This window comes from Ictidomys tridecemlineatus, chromosome 10, assembly GCF_052094955.1.
Source record: "Ictidomys tridecemlineatus isolate mIctTri1 chromosome 10, mIctTri1.hap1, whole genome shotgun sequence".
Taxonomy (NCBI): domain Eukaryota; kingdom Metazoa; phylum Chordata; class Mammalia; order Rodentia; family Sciuridae; genus Ictidomys; species Ictidomys tridecemlineatus.
In genome coordinates, this window is record NC_135486.1 from 138,164,114 (window position 1) to 138,182,660 (window position 18,547).

At 39.5% G+C, this 18,547-nt stretch overlaps 1 protein-coding gene across 3 annotated transcripts; it reads right to left on the reverse strand.

The window, feature by feature from the left end:
* Positions 1 to 1,852: 1,852 nt before the first annotated feature.
* Znf200 (zinc finger protein 200) lies at positions 1,853 to 13,967 on the reverse strand. Of its 3 annotated transcripts, XM_005337754.5 has the most exons (5): positions 13,709 to 13,840; positions 12,685 to 13,015; positions 11,988 to 12,079; positions 11,577 to 11,694; positions 1,853 to 5,060 (listed from the first exon to the last, which is right to left on the reverse strand). In XM_005337754.5, exons 2-5 carry the CDS (start codon positions 12,932 to 12,934, stop codon positions 4,363 to 4,365), a joined length of 1,158 nt encoding a protein of 385 aa, XP_005337811.1. In that variant the 5' UTR covers positions 12,935 to 13,015; positions 13,709 to 13,840; the 3' UTR covers positions 1,853 to 4,362. The 3 variants fall into 3 exon arrangements, with proteins under 3 accessions (XP_005337811.1, XP_077880648.1, XP_021590566.1); XM_078024522.1 differs by having other exon boundaries at positions 12,685 to 13,967; XM_021734891.3 differs by lacking the exons at positions 11,577 to 11,694; positions 11,988 to 12,079.
* Positions 13,968 to 18,547: the final 4,580 nt, after the last annotated feature.

An 18,547-nucleotide genomic window follows, 5' to 3' on the forward strand; every position in this document is an offset into this window, starting at 1 on the left:
TGATATACACATGATATACTCCATGATATACTGTGCAGCCACAAGCCCAAAGAAACAGGGCCAAATGACCATGGAATGAAGTGAGCCAAAATAAACCTTTCTCACTTTTAAGTTGATTTTCTTGGTCTTTCATCACAGACAAAAGCTTTAATGTAAAACCATACAAACAAAATTTAGAACTTTGTATTTCTAATATGTACATTCTTTGTTATAAATTTCCCTATTACCATTACTTTTACTGTATCTCACAACTTTCATTTGGACTTTGTTCAAAATATCTTTAAATTTTCTTGACACTTTGTCTTTGACCCATTTGTTATTTGGAAGAATGCTGTTTAATCTTTAGACATTTTGGGATTTTCAGTTATCTTTCCCTTATTGATTTTTTAGTTTGATTGCATTGTGACCTGAATGTGTGCTTTGGATGACCTCTATTCTTTTAGATTAGCTAAGGTGTGTTTTACAGCCTATAATGTGGTCTGTCCTGGTGAATGTTCCACGTAAGCCTGAGAAGACTGTGTGTTCTGCTGTTCTTAGATGAAGTATTCTGAATGTTAATTATATGTATAGTCCTTGGCACCATGAAATTGGGTGAGATAACTGACAGCAATTCTCCATCTGGTTCCAGACAAATGGAATAATATCCTCTGGGCTTTGACGCAGACATTGGTAATTTTGGAAACTATCTTGATAATTCTATTGTGTTGAAAACCTCACAGAAAAGACACTAAGTGGCCTAAGGACTGAGCCCTGGGGCCCTTCAAAATTTAGAATTATGTCTCCTAGTTGATCACTGGTATCACCTGGAAGCTGACAATGACTCTTTGCTTAGCCAAACTTTAGTCAGAATTCTCCTAGGCCCATCTATTTTTTTTTTTTTTGGGTAAAATTGTTTCAACAAAAGAACCCTGCTAAGTCAGTTTACCAACAATATCCTATCCTGAATGTGATCAGGTCCCTCATTCTACACCATCCACAGGAGATGAGTGATCACCCTGGTTTGTTTTTGGCAAGAATCCTGTTAAGTCAGTCTAGTCAGAATGTCCCTTGCCCCTGACACTTCCTCTTAGTGAATTTTCATCTACTGAACCTGACCATACTACTTGGCTATAAATCTCCACTTGTTTGTGCTGTATTTGGAGTTGAACACCATTTCTCTCCCCTATCATGATGGTCCTAAATAGCCTTCCTTACTATGCTTTGGCAAGTATCATTTTTACAAATACAGCCTTAAAAATATCAATGTCTGTGCCCATCAAATTCCAATTTAATTGGTCTAGTGTGTTCTCTGAGCTTTCATATATTTTTAAAAAGCCCTCCAGGTAGTTTCAATAGGCAGCAAAGTTTGAAACCACAGATTAAAGGCTTCAGTAAATGCAGAACAAATCCAAGTGTGGTGGCACAGGCCTGTAATGCCAGCCACTTGGAAGACTGAGGGAGGAGAATTACAAGTTCAAGGCCAACTTCAGCCACTAGAAATACCCTGCCTCAAGATAAAAAATAAAAAGGGCTAGGGATGCAGCTTAATGGTATAGCACCCCTGAATTTGATCCCTAGTCAAAAAAAACAAAAAACAAAAAAACAAAACAAAACAAAAAAAAACAACAACAACAAAAAAAACAAAGCCAGGGGAGAATAGGGTCCTGTGAAACTAGTGGGGGAAGTTTCAGAAAGGGTATGATTAAGAATGTCAACTGCTAGTCTAAAATAGACTGATATTTGGATGTTGTACTTGGGGAAATCAGATATCTTTGGTGACCCTGACAAAAGCTACTCAGGGAATGGTGGGTTGGAGGTAAAACTGATGTGAACTCAAGAGAGAATGGAAAAAGTGGAGACCCACCCTGTCAACTAAGGTTAGTGAAAATTTTATTAGCTTTGTTAACTTTTTATATTTATCCAACCATTTAGGCTTCTAATTTTTTAGAGTTATATGTCATTATTTTTCTTAGATGACATAGATGATAAATGGCTGAGATAAGGAATAATGGTTTTTAACATTATCATAGTGTGGGTGGATTCAGCTGTCAGCTATATTTTGCTAAAACCACCCCCCCAAGACATCTTGTCTTCTTCAATTTGTAATTCTTAGGCTACTTGTAAGCCTGAACATTTTTTTCATGTCTTGTAGCTATGTTTTCCTCTTGGAAAACCCACCTGTAACTGCTAGAATCTAGTGCTCATCAGTTTGTAGCTACCTATGCACTGTTAGATCTCCTGGTCTGTCCTCCCACCTCTGCCTTACAGGACACTCCAGCACAGCATCTTTGGGAATGGATGTCTTCCATTTGTAGTTGCGTTTGGAATTGGATCTTTGTTTCTTCACACTCTCTAGTGCTTGTGCTTGAAGCTATATTGGGAAACTTGTCATGGCTGTGTTCACCTTTTTTACTCAAGCGTTAATGAGCTCCTTACTGAGCTAATTTGCTTGATTTCCAGGGACCCAGGCCAACACTGGAAGGTGTCAGGCCAGGTCACCCTTGGAGGAGCCCCAGGTTCAGCAGGCCTGCCCCACCAGCACCAGGCAACAATGGCCCAGGTAGAACCAGCCTGGAGACCCCATCCTAGTGTGTGGGGATTTCCAAAGAATCACTAGAATGTGTGGGTAGCCAGTTTTGTCCCTTCTTTTAAAGATCACTGTTGACTTGATATAGGAAGTATATAAAGGGCAATTTTTCTGTTTTTAAGTGTTTAGGATTTTTGTTTTGTTTTGAAATTATGATTTCCTATGATGAACTGAATCATAAAATGTCCTTTTTTCAGAATACTTTGTACCAACAAACCTTAGAATCATGTTAAAAATATAAAAACAGAAACAAAAAAAAACAATAGGCATAAAGGAACAAACTATTATTTGTAGATGGTAAATATTTACCACAAACAGAACTAAACAACTTTTCCTGAGAAATTATTGAAAAAAAACATTCAGTGAGGTGGCACACAAATATTTTTTTAAAACTTTCCTATATAAGAGAATTAACCAATTTGAAAAATGAAAAATAACAAAATTGGATAGAATTTAAGTGAAAAAAAGAAAAATTTGCACAGGAATACTGTAACTAAGTAAGAAGGCATGTTTCTGGGTATAAAACAAAAATTTGTGAAAATTAATAAATCTTCCCAAATGGCTTATAGGCTGAACCCATTCCACACAGAATAACCAAGTAAAACTTTGGGAAAAAAACCCAAAACTGACCAAGAATCCCTAATCAAAATGCAGGACGACTCCCATTGAGGCATCACTGTTCTCTTGACTCCAGGCAGATCGCACAGAAGGGCCTGGCTATCAGGAGGAAGGATGACGACCATCCACTACAAGAAGACCCATAGAATCCCATTTCTTGAGAAACAATGGAGCTAACCACTAAAGGCATAGTCTCTAAACACTTTGCCTTGTGAGGTAGTGACCATTCAAAGGTTTGTTGACTGTGTAAAGGGGAATTAAGCCTAAGGGAGGTTATGCCTAGCTGTGGATCCAAGCCAACTTTTTCCTGTCTGTAGGTCTGTTACTTTTCTTTAGCTTCCAGGTTTTCCTTCCTAGCAGTTAAGACCTTGGATCACAAAGGGAAAAGATCCTAAAGAGCTTTCCCAGACAGCAGTGGTGCTGGATGGTCAGACCTGAGTGATCTGAACCTCTTTTGGCAAGGGAGAGGCATGAGACAGCTGTCTGAGATTAACAGCTGTAAAGAATCAAGAATAGTAGAGAGACCTTCAAATTATGGTGTGAAAAGGATTTCTATAAAACAGCCCATTTTAGCCCCAAATTGCAAATGTTTTTGAAATTAATAATTATTTTAGATCACTTACAAATGAGGGTAAGTCTTTTGACATTCAAATGCTTTAGTTTTCCTATATCAAAGAGTAAACAATTCAACACTCAAGCCATATCAGGATGTTATGCAAGCGTTATAGGAACTGTTATTAGAAGCTGTTGACTTAACAAACCAGTAGTTTGGTTCTTTCTGGGAGATCAATTCCAGATAAAGACTTTTGTGTTCTCTTTTTTTATGTGTGAATTCCCATGCAAGGGAAAAGAGATCTATTTCAATAGATGTGACTGTCCAGCTCACCTTGCATGTAAGCAGCCCCAGACTCTTTCAAATTTAAATTCTTGGGAAAAGGATCTGTGACCTATATATTGTTGTACAACTTCACAAAGAAAGCTCCTTAGTCCAGGAAGTCTGGATGCTAACTGAAGTATAGCCCTTGAAGATATTTCCCTCTCTGTGGATTTTCTAACAACTGAGGTTTAGCCAACATGGATATTTATCCAAATTTGGCTATAATGAGGTTTTCACATATCTGTGTGTTTTTAGGCAGCCTTGTGAAACTTCTCAGGCTGAGGCAGGATGATTCCCAATCTCATTTCTGCTTTCGGGTCTTACATGCAGAGTGGGTCCTCTCATGCCGGGTACAGTTTGACAGCCGACCAAATCTTCTCCCACATTTTTTGCAACCGTATGGCCTCTCAGTCTCATGACTCTGCAGGTGAAGCACAAATTCTTCATTTTTTGGGAAGGTTTTCCCACATTCTGGACACTTAAATACCTTCTCCCTTACATGGATTCCTTCATGGCGACTTCGATGAGAATTCTGACGAAAGTTTTTCCCACACTGAGAACAGGAATAAGGCTTCTCTCCTGTGTGGATTCGCTCATGTTTATTGAGGTTTGTTTTATGATTGAAGCTTTTCCCACAGTGGCTACAGTCATAGGGTTTCTCTCCAGTGTGAGTCCTCTGGTGGGAAATAAGGTAAGAGCTTTCATTAAACTGCTTCCCACACAGTGGGCAAGTGTACCATCTCCTTGTTCTCCGACTCCGAGAAAGTGCAATAACATTGATGTCCACAAATTTCGAGAGCTCCTCTAGTGGAGTGTCATTTTCAATGGTAACTAAAAGATTTCTCATTTTCCTTTGCTGTGGAATGGATGTATTTAGTCTCTCTTCTTGGCTACCTGGAGGTTGCTCAGAGACCAAGGAACAATCCACTCCATCGCCATCCAAAGACTTTTCTCGGCAATTTCCCTTCTGAAGATCTTCACTTGTAGGACTGTCATTGGCTGTGGAAACAGAGAGAAACTGTAATAAATTTGAGGGACAGAACAATACCAGGCAGGAAAAGACAAGCTGGGTATCTTCTGAAACAATAACCTTGAAAGTCAGATATTTGAAGTCTGGCAGATAACCATCATGAACCCTCTTTTTCTACTCTTATTGAGCACATGATAGATGACTGTCAGTCTGTCTCCCACAGTCCTCTTTTCACTTTTCTTAAAAAGTGAGTGGGAATGCACTAAAAGATTTCACATATTTGTTTCTCAACTGGCACAAAGTTCATACTGACATTATATTCTGTGTAGGAGCACTCAGCTAAGGACACGGGGGGGGGGGGCAGGGGTAAAGGATATGCATAATAAAGGGCACGGTTCATAATCTTTGGAGTCTAGTGATAGAATGAAGTGCTTCAGGTTTTTACTGTGCTAAACAGTGCAATATTATACCAATTTTACAATATCATATACAAGAAAAAAACTGGAGGGCTAAGGATATAGCTTAGTTGATAGAGCACTTGCTTCACATGTCCAAGGCCCTGGGTTCAATCCCCAGCACCACCATAAAAAAAAAAAAAAAAAAAAAGGAAAGAAAGAAAAAACTGGAAACAATTCAAAATGGCCAAAATTAAAGAAGGCACTGCATATTCACACAAGTGATTGGTATTTGGCTATTAAATAATTTACTACAACCAATAAAATGCAACTATGGCATTAGAAATCAGCAGTTTTTCTTTGGGAAGGAAGGGGAGTAATGACTGGGAGGAGACAAGAGAAATTTCTGGGGTGCTAAGAACAATAATTGTGGGTGTTGGATAACTGTGTACATTTTGTGAAAAACTGAGCTGTATACTTATGATATATAGCCTTCTCTTTTTTTATATTATAGCTCAAAATAAAGTCTGTATAAAATAATAGATTATAAAAAGTAGGTAGCAAAGTGGGAAAAGTCTATTGTGAATAGGTGGGGTGACAAGTAAGCTCTAAATTCTGGAGAACAGATGGAGGATAAAGTAAAAGGTTGAAACCAACCCCTTCATGTGACTGATCCACAAGATGGGATGTAAATCTCTGCTACATTATAGCAGTTTCACTTCAATAGATTTTTTAATTATTTTTAAATTACTATCTTAGAATAATGAAAATGCTGGGTTAAAGCATAAGCCATTTTTTAAAAACATTAAAAATACTTTTATTTTATTTATTTTTATGTGGTGCTGAGGAGCGAACCCAATGCCTTATGTGCAGTGAGTGCTCTACCGATGAGCCACAACCCCAGCCCTGCATATGACAATTTTTAAAACTGTTTTTTCTCCTTCTTTCCTTCCTTCCCTCCTTTACTTCCCTCCCTCCCTCCCCCACCCTTTCTTTCTTTCTTTTCCACCTACTAGCCACATCCCCAGCCCCCCTCCCAAAAAACTCCCTATGACCACCCGCACTCCCTGCCTCTGGCCTGCGCTGCCAGCTCCACCTGCTCCACGCTTCGGCTCCAGCTTTTTTTTAAAAAAATTTGAGACAGGGTATTGCTAAGTTGTTGAGATTGGCCTTAAATTTGTGATTCTCCTGCCTCAGCATCCAAAGTCACTGGGATTATAGGCATGCGCCCACAGGATCTAGCTCATCACTGCTCTTGATATGAATTACCATACTACTTTCCAGCACTGTATCAATGTCAATATAACCATTACTGTGTGAGTCATCAGTTTTACTTCATCTTGCCAATATGAAATTTTAAAATGTTTAACAGGTATAAAGCAATGCATCACTGTAATTTTAATTTGCAAAATAATTTATTATTAATTTCATAAATATATAAATTTTATATATTATAGAACTTAATCATCATTAATTAATTATAGAACTTAATCATCATTAATTTGTCAATCATCATTAATTAATATTTTAAAAAATTGAACTATTCCTCTATAACTCCACATTAAAACCAGAAAAAAAAAATACATCAGTCTTTCAAGATTTCACAAAGTTTTGTTTGCTGGCTATTCTTCTATGACTTTTTTTTTCTGCCTCAGTTGCAAACACTGTCTCCAATATATTGTATTTTATTTATATAATTTTTCTTATTCTGCCATGCACAAGTTTTAATTTTTATGTATTTTGTTATTTTTCTTTCAAAGCTGCTAGACTTCTGAACCTTAATTACAAAAGCCTTACTATCCCAAGGTTACAAAAGAATTCATCCATATTTTCTAACTGTGGCTTTGTTTTTGTGTTAGTTTGCTTGAAAGACCTTTGATCCCTTTGGAGTTCTTGGTAATGTTAAGTAAGGTAATGATTCACTAGTGGCTTCTCACCTGTCGCAACACCTTTTGCCCAAAAGTCCCTCTTTGCTGGGGGCAGTGGTGCATGCTTATGATCTCAGCTACTTGGGAGGCTGAGGAAAGGGGGTTGCAAATTCAAGGGTAGTCTACAATTTAGCGAGACCCTGTCTCAAAATAATAAAAAAGGGCTTGGGATATAGCTTAGTGGTAAAGTGAAGCTGGGTTCAATCCCAGATACTACAAAACAAACAAACAAACAAACAAATTCATAAATAAAAAAATAATAAAATTCTGTGTTTACTTTGCTGACATGAGATCTGACTTTATATGTATTTGCAGTCATTTCTGGACTTTGTATTCCATCCCATTGGAATCCATCTACTCATGTGCCAATATCACACTGTTTGAATTATGGAGACTTTGTGGGCTGTTTTAATATCTGACAGAGTGATATGGTTTGGGTCTTAACTGTCCTTCAAAGGCCCATATGCTAAAGACTTGGTTTCCAGCCTGTGGTGATATGGGAGGTGGCAGAACCTTTGGGAGGGGGGCTAGTGGAAGTACCTTAGATGATTGGGAGTGTCCCCTTGAAGGGAATATTGACACCCCAGCCTCTTCCTCTCTGCTTCCTGCTGCCTGGAGGTGAGCAGCTGTGCTCCAGCTTCTATTCCCTGCCCAATGTGCTGCCTTGCCACAGGGCCAAGAATAATGAGAAGAGCTAACCATGGACTGACACTTCTGAAACCATAAGCCAAAATGAACCTATTTTTCTTCTACTTTTGTGTCCTTTCCAAGTTTCCTCATATATTTTGCAAATAACTTTATTCCTAGGTAGTTAATGTTACTATTTTAGTAGTCTTCCACCACACTTTTCAAATGATTTTTTTCTTTTGCATTTCAAAATCTGATGATTTTTGTTCATTTATTTCACATTCCTTTGCCTTACTGAATGCTCTTATTATTTGTAGTAAGTTTTTAGACATTATTGGAAGTTTCCAGTTACATAATTATACCATATAAATAGAGGTAGTTTTTAAAAATTAATTAACTTATTTAATTTTGGTATTGGGCATTGAACCTAGCTTTTTTTTTTTTTTTTTTTTTTGAGACAGTTGCTTAGGATCTTGCTAAATTGCTGAAACTGACCTTAAACTGCAATCCTCCCACCTCAGCTTCCTGAGTCGCTGAGATTACAAATATTCTCCACAATACTCAGCTGTTTCTTCAATTCTTAATAGTTTATTAAGTTACTTTTGCATTCCCAGACTAAATATTACTTGGTTACAGCAATTTTTTAAATCAAGTTTTGGTATTTTTGTTCTACTAATTTTATAGAATTTGTAAATCTTCCTTCTTTTTCTGTACTCTGGAAGTTTTAGTGAAACTGAACTGCCTGAAATCTTCTGTGAAACTGTTGGAAGTTGGTGTTCTTTCTTGAGTCGGGGGCTAATTTTTTGATAATTCTAATTTCCTCTGAAAATTATACAATTTTCTTTTTTTTTAAGAGAGTGAGAGAGAGAGAGAATTTTTTAATATTTATTTTTCAGTTTTTGGTGGACACAACATCTTTTGTTTTTGTATGTGGTGCTGAGGATCGAACCCGGGCCGCACGCATGCCAGACAAGCGCACTACTGCTTGAGCCACATCCCCAGCCCCTTACATTTTTCTACTTACTCTATTTTTCCAGGCTTTTCCCTCATTTTAACTCATTAATTTCTAATCTTATATTCTTTTTAAATTTACCCTACTGTTGTTATAACTTTAAATCAGAGGCTCATCTATTGCCTTTTTTCTAAATTAATACACATTTAGTGGCCATGAATTTTTTTTTGAACATCATTTTAGGTTACATCATAGATTCTGATAGTGTCTTTTAGAAAAATTATGCAATTCTTATTTGTATTTCTCTCTTTAACCCAAGTTTGCTTAACAGTTTTAAAATTTCTGGCAGAAGAAACTTTTATTTTCAGGTTTCATTATTAATTTCTAGTTGTAAGTTATATTAAATTGTGATGGATTCTAATGTACTATTTCTACTTTTTGGAACATACTCAGTCTTCTTTTGTTCCATAGTATTTAGCCAACTTGTCAATATGGAAAAGGTGTATTATTCTCTTACCATAGTGGAGAGGACCCATAAGAACTAAGAACTCTTACTGAGATCTGTTTAAATGTCCTTCCTTTTTCACCTATTTTTATGAGGTTCATTTGGGGTTAGTGGTTTTTGTTTTTAGGTGGTGCTGGGGATTGAACTCAGGGCTTTGTGCATGCTAGGCAAGCACTCTACTAACTGAGCTATTTCCCCAATCTCCTTTATGCAGTTCATTTGGACTGATACACATATTCTCTGATTTCCTATGTTAAGGACTCTCCTTTGGCTCCTGTCTCCATGAGATTCAATCATTATACTTTTCCCTTTGCAAATGATTAAATATGACTCAATCATCACTTATATGCTGATTGATTTCCAATTCTCTATATCCTTCTGTCTTCCAGTTTCCAATTTACAAAGATACAGAAGACAATCATTTTATTTCTTGCCATAGATTTAATCTCATCTAAAATCAAATCCATCTTCCAAATTCCATCACCAGATCTAAATCCTGCCTTAACCTTGTGACAGCTCTTCTTATTGATACAAATTCCACACTGCTTATCTTTTAAAGTAAAATAATCAACTTGTCTGACAAACCACATTGGAGGAGGGTGGTAGAAGGCAGGAATAGAGCATTACATATCTTTGTAACATGCTGAATATCAACTCCAACCCTGCCTAAGGAAAAAGCACGTAGCATTTATGAAATGTTGGTGAATGACTCTAAGTTTAAACCTTCAAGGTATGGGCAGAGAAAGGGAGGTGGGAAAGATGAAGATTAGGTTTTAGGGCTCCAAAGTACATGGCTAAAGGATTGTCAACATACCCGATAATCAGTCATACAAAATAATATTAGCTTTGCCCAAGACCCAGGAAAAACCCAGAGTAATAAATCTAATCTTTTTATACTTATCTCTACAATAAAGAATATATTTGAGAAAGCATCCAGTGGGAGGCCCATTATATATCACTGGCTCTGAGCAGACAGTTCAATGCAGCTGAGGGTTCTACAGTAATAATTGATTTGTGTGACTCCAGGCAACTCCCTCATCTTACTCTCTGCTCAACTTCAGTCTCAGATGAGGGAAAAGTTAGAAGTATTAGGCACTCAGAAAAACAGAAGGCATCTGCTTCTAGGGTAGCAACATATTTCTAGAGGAAAGTTGAAGCATGTCTAAGCAGGTTACAACAAGGCTGCTTCCAAATCAATTCACATGTAGCACTGGGGATATTTGGAAAATAAGGACAAATAAAGGCAGTCCCATTCACAGACCTTACAGGAAACTGATAAAATTATGAGAATGTGGCCAAGAGGCCACACAGCTCTGGGTCATGACTACAAACTCTGATACTAGATTCCCCTAGTCCATATCCCTGCTTCAGCTGTGGGTGGTGGCACATGCCTGTAATCCCGACCCACATGGGAGGCTGAGGAAGGAGGATTGCAAGTTCAAGGCCAGCCTCAGTAACTTAGTGAGGACCAAAGCAACTTAGTGAGAATGTCTCAAAATAAAAACATTTAAAAAGGGTGGGAGATATAGCTCTATGAGCCTCTGGAAAGTTTCTTAACCTCTTCTTTACTCCAGTTTGTCATCTATATAGTAATAACAATTCCCACAGTAATAAAGTGAGAAGTACATAAAACAATAAACGCATGCAAAGTATATGGATCAATGCCTAGCATATAAGTGTTCAGTACAGTGTTAGGTATTATTTTATTGAAAGTGAGCTATACTTTCACTTATTCTAGTGGACTTCACACCTACTAAACATAAAAAAAAAAAAAGAGAGAGAAGAGAGGGACTTAAAATAGTGATGTGTCCAATGAAAACACTAATTCAAAATATACTTGGGAGAACAAACTCCAGAAAAAGGGTTCAAAAACAGTCTGCCCACATTTTCCATTGGTTTGCAGATCTTGCTTACTAAAAGAAGTCCTTTCTTCCCTCAGTGCCTTCAAGTACAGGGAAAATGGCCACCCACAGCTGGAATTTTGTGGCTAGGATCTGCCACAAGGAATAAAACAAAAGTAAAACATAAATGTGCTTGTGCTTTAGCAAGTGTGAATAGTACCTCAAAGGTTCCAGAAATGAAGGACACACTTTTGCTATAGCACACAATCTGAATACGCAAAATACTTGATTTCTTACTTAGTAACATCATCTCTCCAACACTCTCCTTCTCTGATGTGGGCTGTTGAGCAGGATCCATGCTCACACATTCCTCTTGGGAGTGAAACACATTCAAATCCTCAAAGACCACCAGCTCCTGAAAGAACAAGAAGCCCCCTTCTTCTTAGTAACTGAGGCTCCTTAGCAGCCCTGTGGCAAGGAAGACTTAGGTACAAAGATCAAAGAAAAGGATGGCGAAAGGGATCTATAAACTCCACACAGAGAGTAGAGATAGGACAGCCAGGCTAAGAGGAGCCAGAAGAAAGCAGAAAAGAAACATCCAAGAAGACTGGCTCCCAAGAAGGTTATGCATGGGTTGGCCAAGAAGGGAAGGCTGCAATAGCAGAGAATGTGATGCACTCAGACAGTGAGTGGTAGAACTAAACCCACCTCAGAGTCAGCTTTAAAACACAGAGACACTGTCTCCTGTTTCTGCTGGACTCCTTCTCTGGGCAGAAGCTTCACTAAGGGACGAGGTTGCACTGGGAAAAGAGGAAGCTATAGTTAGTGAAAAACTCAGTGACTCTAATATAGACATGTGGCCTACACAAGCTGTCCTTGTTCCTTTGGCAGGCAATCCACAGCCTTCTCTTCTCCAGTGAGCCCTGAAAAAGTTAAGCCATAAACCCCAGGTCTTGAACCTTTGGTGTCTTCTCATTATGAAAAGAATTCCCTTAAACACCTTTCAAAATCTCCAAGAGAGAGTTACTACAGAAGAGGTAGGGGTTTTCAGCAAAGTGAAAAGATGCCCTAAGAAAGCACAAAATCTCTAAAATCCCACATAAACTGAAGTCAAGTTGATAATTCATCTTATTTCCTTATTCTTAAAAAGATATTCCCCCCAGAATGTTTGGATGAAATTGACAATACAGAAAGATATACACACCTCATACTCTGTGGTTTTACACACATTTGTCATATCACTTAATCTCTAGCTTGAGAAGAAAGCAAGTACCTCAACATATTAAAATAAGCTCCCTTTTAAACACCCATCATCCTCTTCTTAATTCTGACTAATACAGAAGTCTGTCTCAGCCCCCAGTACCACCCACCATCTCTTCTAGTGAAACAAGCACATGCTCCTCACCTCTGTTCTGAAGGCTTGAACTCACATCCTTCATAATAACCAAGGTCTCCTTGACTTTCTCACTGGGCTGGACCAGGCTTGGCTTGGGCAAGAAGGTAAGGAAGTGCTCCAGCACCAGCTGGTGGATGGTCTTGGGCCCACTAGTGGCATCTTGAAGGAGGTCTTGGCCCAGCTTGGAGTCTGGAGGAACTCTCAGTATAAAGGACTGCTTTGGCTTTGGGGATATGGGAACCACTTTTGCAGTCATCATGCCTTGCAATAAAAGACCACACTCTTTTCTGGGGGATTCTAGAGCCACCTCTTACGGAAGAAAATCTGCCAGAGAGCAAAGCTGCAGACAGAGAAACCATGGATTACCCACAAGACAAAGCAGGGCATGACGATGCTCCAATATACAGGTTGGGTGGTGAGGACACACGAGATCTAAACCAGAAAGCAAAGACAGCGGGAAAGGGAAGTCTTATCTGAAACAGAAGGTCCCTCAATAGCATATTTTTAAAGACGGCCTGAAAGGAAGACTCCAAAATTAAAAATCAAAACTCAAGAACCAAAGAGAAGTGGGTAAAGGCGACCGGCAGGCCAAGGGACATCTTCCCCAGAAATATGAAGTGCAAAATCCATTGGGAAGTAGTTTAACTTATGCTTGCACAGAGAAATATGGGCTGGAAGACAGAAAAATCTGGAGTCCAACCCCGAGGGCGATTGATTAGAAGCAGGTTGGTGGTTGGCCCCTCAGGCCGCAGCTCAGGTACCCCTTGGAGGTGGCTGATGTCTCCCAGGGAGCAAACGAAAGGCCACATGACTGCTCTGCCAAATCCCTGTTGAGAGTGACGAGGAACATCACCCGGGGGCCGATAGGGCCAGGCCCACTCCGGGGTCTCTCCCACCTGCCGAGGAACAGCTCGATGGCCAAGTTCGGGCGGCGGCACTGCCGGGGGCGCGCACTGGTTTCCTACACGCCTAGATCTTTGCAATGGATCGCACTTGGCGCCTCCGCCTGCCTCCCGCCCCTCGGAGCCCTCACCTCTCGGAGCCCTTTCGCCCCCCAGGAGCTTGCTGAGGACGGCTGACAGACCAGGAAACCAGCAAGAGAAGAGGAGACGCCGGCAACTATTGGAACGCGCCGCCTTCAGTTGGGAGGACAGCCCAGTGCGGTGCCTTCTGGGAGGCCGGCTGCCTCCTGCTCTGTGACACCACGTCCGGTGACTGGCTTCCGGCGGGGAAGCCTGGTCTCCCCGCTCGGAGCGCGCAGTCTGCGCCCAGTAAGGCGAGGCTCGAGGTCAGCCGCCAGAGCCCTCAGGGCGCGAGGCGGATCCAGGCCGGCGGGAGCCGCTCTCTCCGCGGTTCCGCTCAGAAGACGGAAAGGAGGGGGCTAGCTCCGATCTACCACGACGGGGTACACTCCTCCCGTTTCAGCCAGCACGACTCCACGGCCTACTGGGAAACGTAGTTTTGCGCCACACAGCCAATGGGAGACCACGAGGAGGCGGTGTTTGGGGCGGGAAAGGGCGGAGGTCCTACCGGAAGCCGGCTGTCTTCTGCACCGGAAGATGTGGGCGGGGGCGCCGCAGCTTCCGGGCAGGCCGGGAACTGCGGAGGTGGTCTGGCCGTGGCGGGTGTGGGTTGGCAGTGTCTTGGTGCTGTGGGTCCCGTAGAGCAGAGCTGGACGTCCCTTCCCAATCCCGGCTTGCCAATTTTTTTTTTTAAAGAGAGATTTAAAAAAAATTTTTTTTTAGTGGACACAACATCTTTATTTTTTTAATATGCTGAGGATCGAACCCAGCGCCCCGCGCTCATGCGCGTTACCGCTGGAGCCACATCCCCAGCCCCTGACTTGCCAACTTTTACCCTGCATTTGGACCTGCACCTTTTGAAAAATCCTAGCCCTTCCTTCTCAAGCCGTTTCCGTTTCCTTTCTCAATTTCAGCCTCCCATAGAGGTGGAATAGCAACTTTTCTTTCTGCATTTTTTCCGTAATCATTTCATTCCCAGTGAGGCAAAGGGCAGAGTCAGGACAACTTCCATGTCACATCAAGCCTTCAGCAGGATGATGAAGGTAAAAATAAAAACCAGTGCTTTTCTTAGCTAGCTATAGCTGACTCACTGTCGCCAAGGGCAAAAGTGTGATATCTGTAGTTGAGGGGAGCGAGAAAGAATCGCCACGTGCTTCTGCCCTTTTCAGTGTTTTATTCACTCAAAACTCAAATTACTCAATACAATTTTACTGTATAGTAATTATATATATAGCTTTGTTTTATTTATTTATTTTTATGTGTTGCTTAGGATTAAAACCAGGGCCTCATATGTACTACGGGAGTGCTTTACCGCCGAGCCACAACCCCAGCCCTGTATAGGTTTTTTTTTTTTTTTGTATAGGTTCTTAATCAAGGAAATGATAGTCTTTAATGCTGGGCACTTCAATATACATGATCAATTAAAAGCAAACAATTCTAGTGCTAACTCTAAGCACTGCAAACACTTAATCATGACAGACCTATTTACACTCCCTCTGCATGTTAAGATTAAGTGCTAGATTTAAAGTCTTAGGCCTTAAGTCCAACAGATGCACACTCAGATCGCAGTGATCAGGTGAGGAACGGATGGAGGCTTCTGGTGTGGAATTGACTGCTGGATAAGGAAACGGTGGTAAGGAGAAGTCGCCTTTCTCACCAGGGTCAAGAGGCTGCTGTAGAGTTTGAGTGCGGTGAGCAGGTTGCAGAGGATCAGGCAGATGATGAGAAGAGTGGGGATGCCAGTCCAGGTCCTCTTCATGCTCTCTGGCATGTGGGCATATGGGTATCAGCTGGCTTGAATGTCTGTTCATTTGTTCCATTATTTATACTAAATTTTGGGGCTTCTGCATGCCCTTTGGGTTCCTATCAGCTGTTACCAGGTTTATTAGTGACATCTTACATCTTAGGACATATGGTCTGGTGGTTTGTGTTATTTAAGGGAATTAATACAAATACAACCATTTAAAAGAAAGAAATTAAGTAGGGATTGAATATGGATCCGTTCTCTGGATTTGGGAGGTCCCATAGTAGAACCCTGCTCAGCTTTTTAGCAGTTAACGGGTGTGTGAATATACATGCTAATCCATCTTAATGAGCCCAAAATAAAAAAGGTCAGGAGATTCTAGTGTGCCTGTGAGAGAAACCAGCTGGACCTGCCTCAAGAGTGTGGACACCTTGTTAGGTGGACTGATGGTTTGCCCAGTCAGACAATGAAAGAATACTTGTGATTGAATCAGAAGCATCCTCTGTGTGAGCCTAGCTCATAAGCTGTCTGCCTGAACTGTTTCTCCACACCTATTTTCCTCTATTCCCTATCTCACTAGTAGTCAAGATTATCACTTTTAAAAGGGACAGCCATTTTCACCTGTCAAGCAATGAAGAAGATGAAAAAATAGACACTCTGTTGGTTGTGAGATGTGAGAAGTCATCTTGTAGTATACGTTAAAACTAAAAGTGCAGATACGTGCCCTTTGACTCTGGCAATCTCATCTGTGAATCTAGTCTCAAGAAATTTCATGTAGAATTCTTGGTAGTGACAGAAACTGGAACAACATCCAAGTTCATCAGCAAGGATATAGTTGGATAAAGTGGAGTATTCATACCCCAGAAACTATAGCTATGAATAAGAATGGACCAGAACTGCAGATAGACTTGGAGGAGTGGCCACGGGACATTAAATGAGGGACACACTTGAAATTCCAGTGACTCAGGAGGCTGAGTCAGGAAGATCACAAGTTCAAGGCCAGCCTGGGCAATTTAGTGAGACCTTGTCTTAAAACAAAAAATAAAAGGGATGGGGGTATAATTCAGTGGTAAAGTGCCTCTAGGTTCAGTACCCCAAATAAAAGAATATTAAATGAAAAACAGCAAGTTCAGAAATATGTATATAACATATTTACATTTTTGGAACAAACAGAAAATACCCTGTGTATGTTTGTATGGCATGATACACATTGGACTATTATTAATATGGTTACTAGTAAGTAGAGGATAGAAATAAAGGGGAATAAACTTTTTAAAAATTGTCTCATTTCATTTAATGACTATCAATTCAGTAACTAAAAAAAATTTGAAAATGAAAAAAGATAAATAGAATGATAAATATTTTTAAATTCAATGGCATCCTGTTCTTCAAAACTGATCAGTAAAATAGATACCATCAATGGTTTTGAAATAACACCAGATCTTAACCTTTTAACATGAAATGATGCTCATTGTCATATACAATTAAAGAAATTAAAGTAAAAATAATAAATGGAAAAATCTTTTTTTGAAATAAAATGAATTATTTAATTTTTTTTTGGTAATCTTGTATTTTATAAGTCACATTTCCTCATAAAAAATAACATTCAGGTTGGATGTAGTGGTTGTACATCTGTAATTCCAGCAATTCAAAAGCTGAGGCAGGAGGATTGGAAGTTTGAGACCAGCCTCAGCAATTTAGAGAGGACATCTTCAAAAAGGAAAAAAGAAAAGGGCCGAATAGCAACAGTAATAATATTCAGTGTTCTGAAAGCAAACTAATACAATTATTTAAGAGGAAAATATGGCCCTTTCTATTCTTAAAAGTAGCATGTCCATAATTTTTGTCAAATATTCAATTCTCAGAATTTATTTTAAAAAAACCTATAGGGGGCTAGGTTTGTGGTTCAGTGGTAGAGCCCTTGCCTAGCACATGCGAGGCCCTGAGTTTGATCCTCAGCACCACATATAAATAAATAAATAAAATAAAGGTAATGTGTCCAGCTACAACTAAAAAATAAATATTAAAAAAGAAGCCTATAGAGATGATAAAACCTTGTTTAAAATGTCAAAATGTTGGTTAAATTATTATATGCTTAGTCTGTGGAATCAAATACAACCATTTAAAAGAAAGAAATTTTTAAAAAAGGCAAGTTACAAAACTGTGTAAAACATAGTCATTTAAAAATAAAATGGGCTGAGGATATAGCTCAGTTGGTAGAGTGTTTGCCTCACATATACAAGGCCCTGGGTTCAATCTCCAGCACCAAAATAAAATTTAAAAATGCATTTTTTAAACTGAAAGAATATACAGTAGGAATTAATAGTGGTCATTCCTAAAGGGTAGGATTAGTGGGGATTTTTTCCCCCATTACTGGGGATAGAACCCAGAGGCTCACTACCACTGAGCTACATTCTCAATCATTTTTATTTATTTATGTTTATTTTGAGACAGGGTCTCACTAAATTGCTTAGGACCTTGCTAAGTTGTTGAGGCTGGTCTTGAACTTGTGATCCTTTTGCCTCAGCCTTCCGAGTTACTGGGATTACAGGTGTGCACCACTGTGCCCAATTTAGAGTTTTGTTTGTTTGTTTGTTTGTTTTTTTACTTTTTGTTTTATAAATCTGTAAGTTTCCAAATAACAAGCATTACTTTTGGGGGGCTGGGGTTGTGGCTCAGCGGTAGAACACTCGCCTAGGAAGTGTGAGGCCCTGGGTTCAATCCTCAGCACCACATAAAAATAAATAAAAGTATTGTATCCAACTCTAACTAAAAAATTAAAATATTTTTTAAAATTATTACTTTTGTCATCGGAAAACCCCAGATATCTGAAGGTGGGTTAAGAAATTAATATTTAATCATCCAGCAGTAAAAGTGAAGAAAGGAAATTCTATTTAAAATATATTAGGCCTGGGGATGTGGCTCAAGCAGTAGCCCTCGCTGGCCTGGCATGCATGCGGTCCGGGTTGGATCCTCAGCACCACATACAAACAAAGATGTTGTATCCGCCGAAAACTAAAAAATAAATATTAAAATCCTCCCTCTCTCTCTCTTTCTCTCTCTCTTTAAAATAAAAAATAAAATATATTAAATGCAAATCAGAAAC

What these genes read in the sequence shown, in the direction of transcription:
- Znf200 (XM_078024522.1), bottom strand. Translation starts at nt 12,934, where the DNA reads ATGATGACTGCAAAAGTGGTTCCCATATCCCCAAAGCCAAAGCAGTCC. An exon ending in TTCAAGCCTTCAGAACAGAG is followed by an intron (nt 12,080 to 12,684) that starts GTGAGGAGCATG and finishes CTCTTTTCCCAG; the next exon opens with TGCAACCTCGTCCCTTAGTG. An exon ending in TGGAGAGATGATGTTACTAA is followed by an intron (nt 5,061 to 11,576) that starts GTAAGAAATCAA and finishes CTGTTTCCACAG; the next exon opens with CCAATGACAGTCCTACAAGT.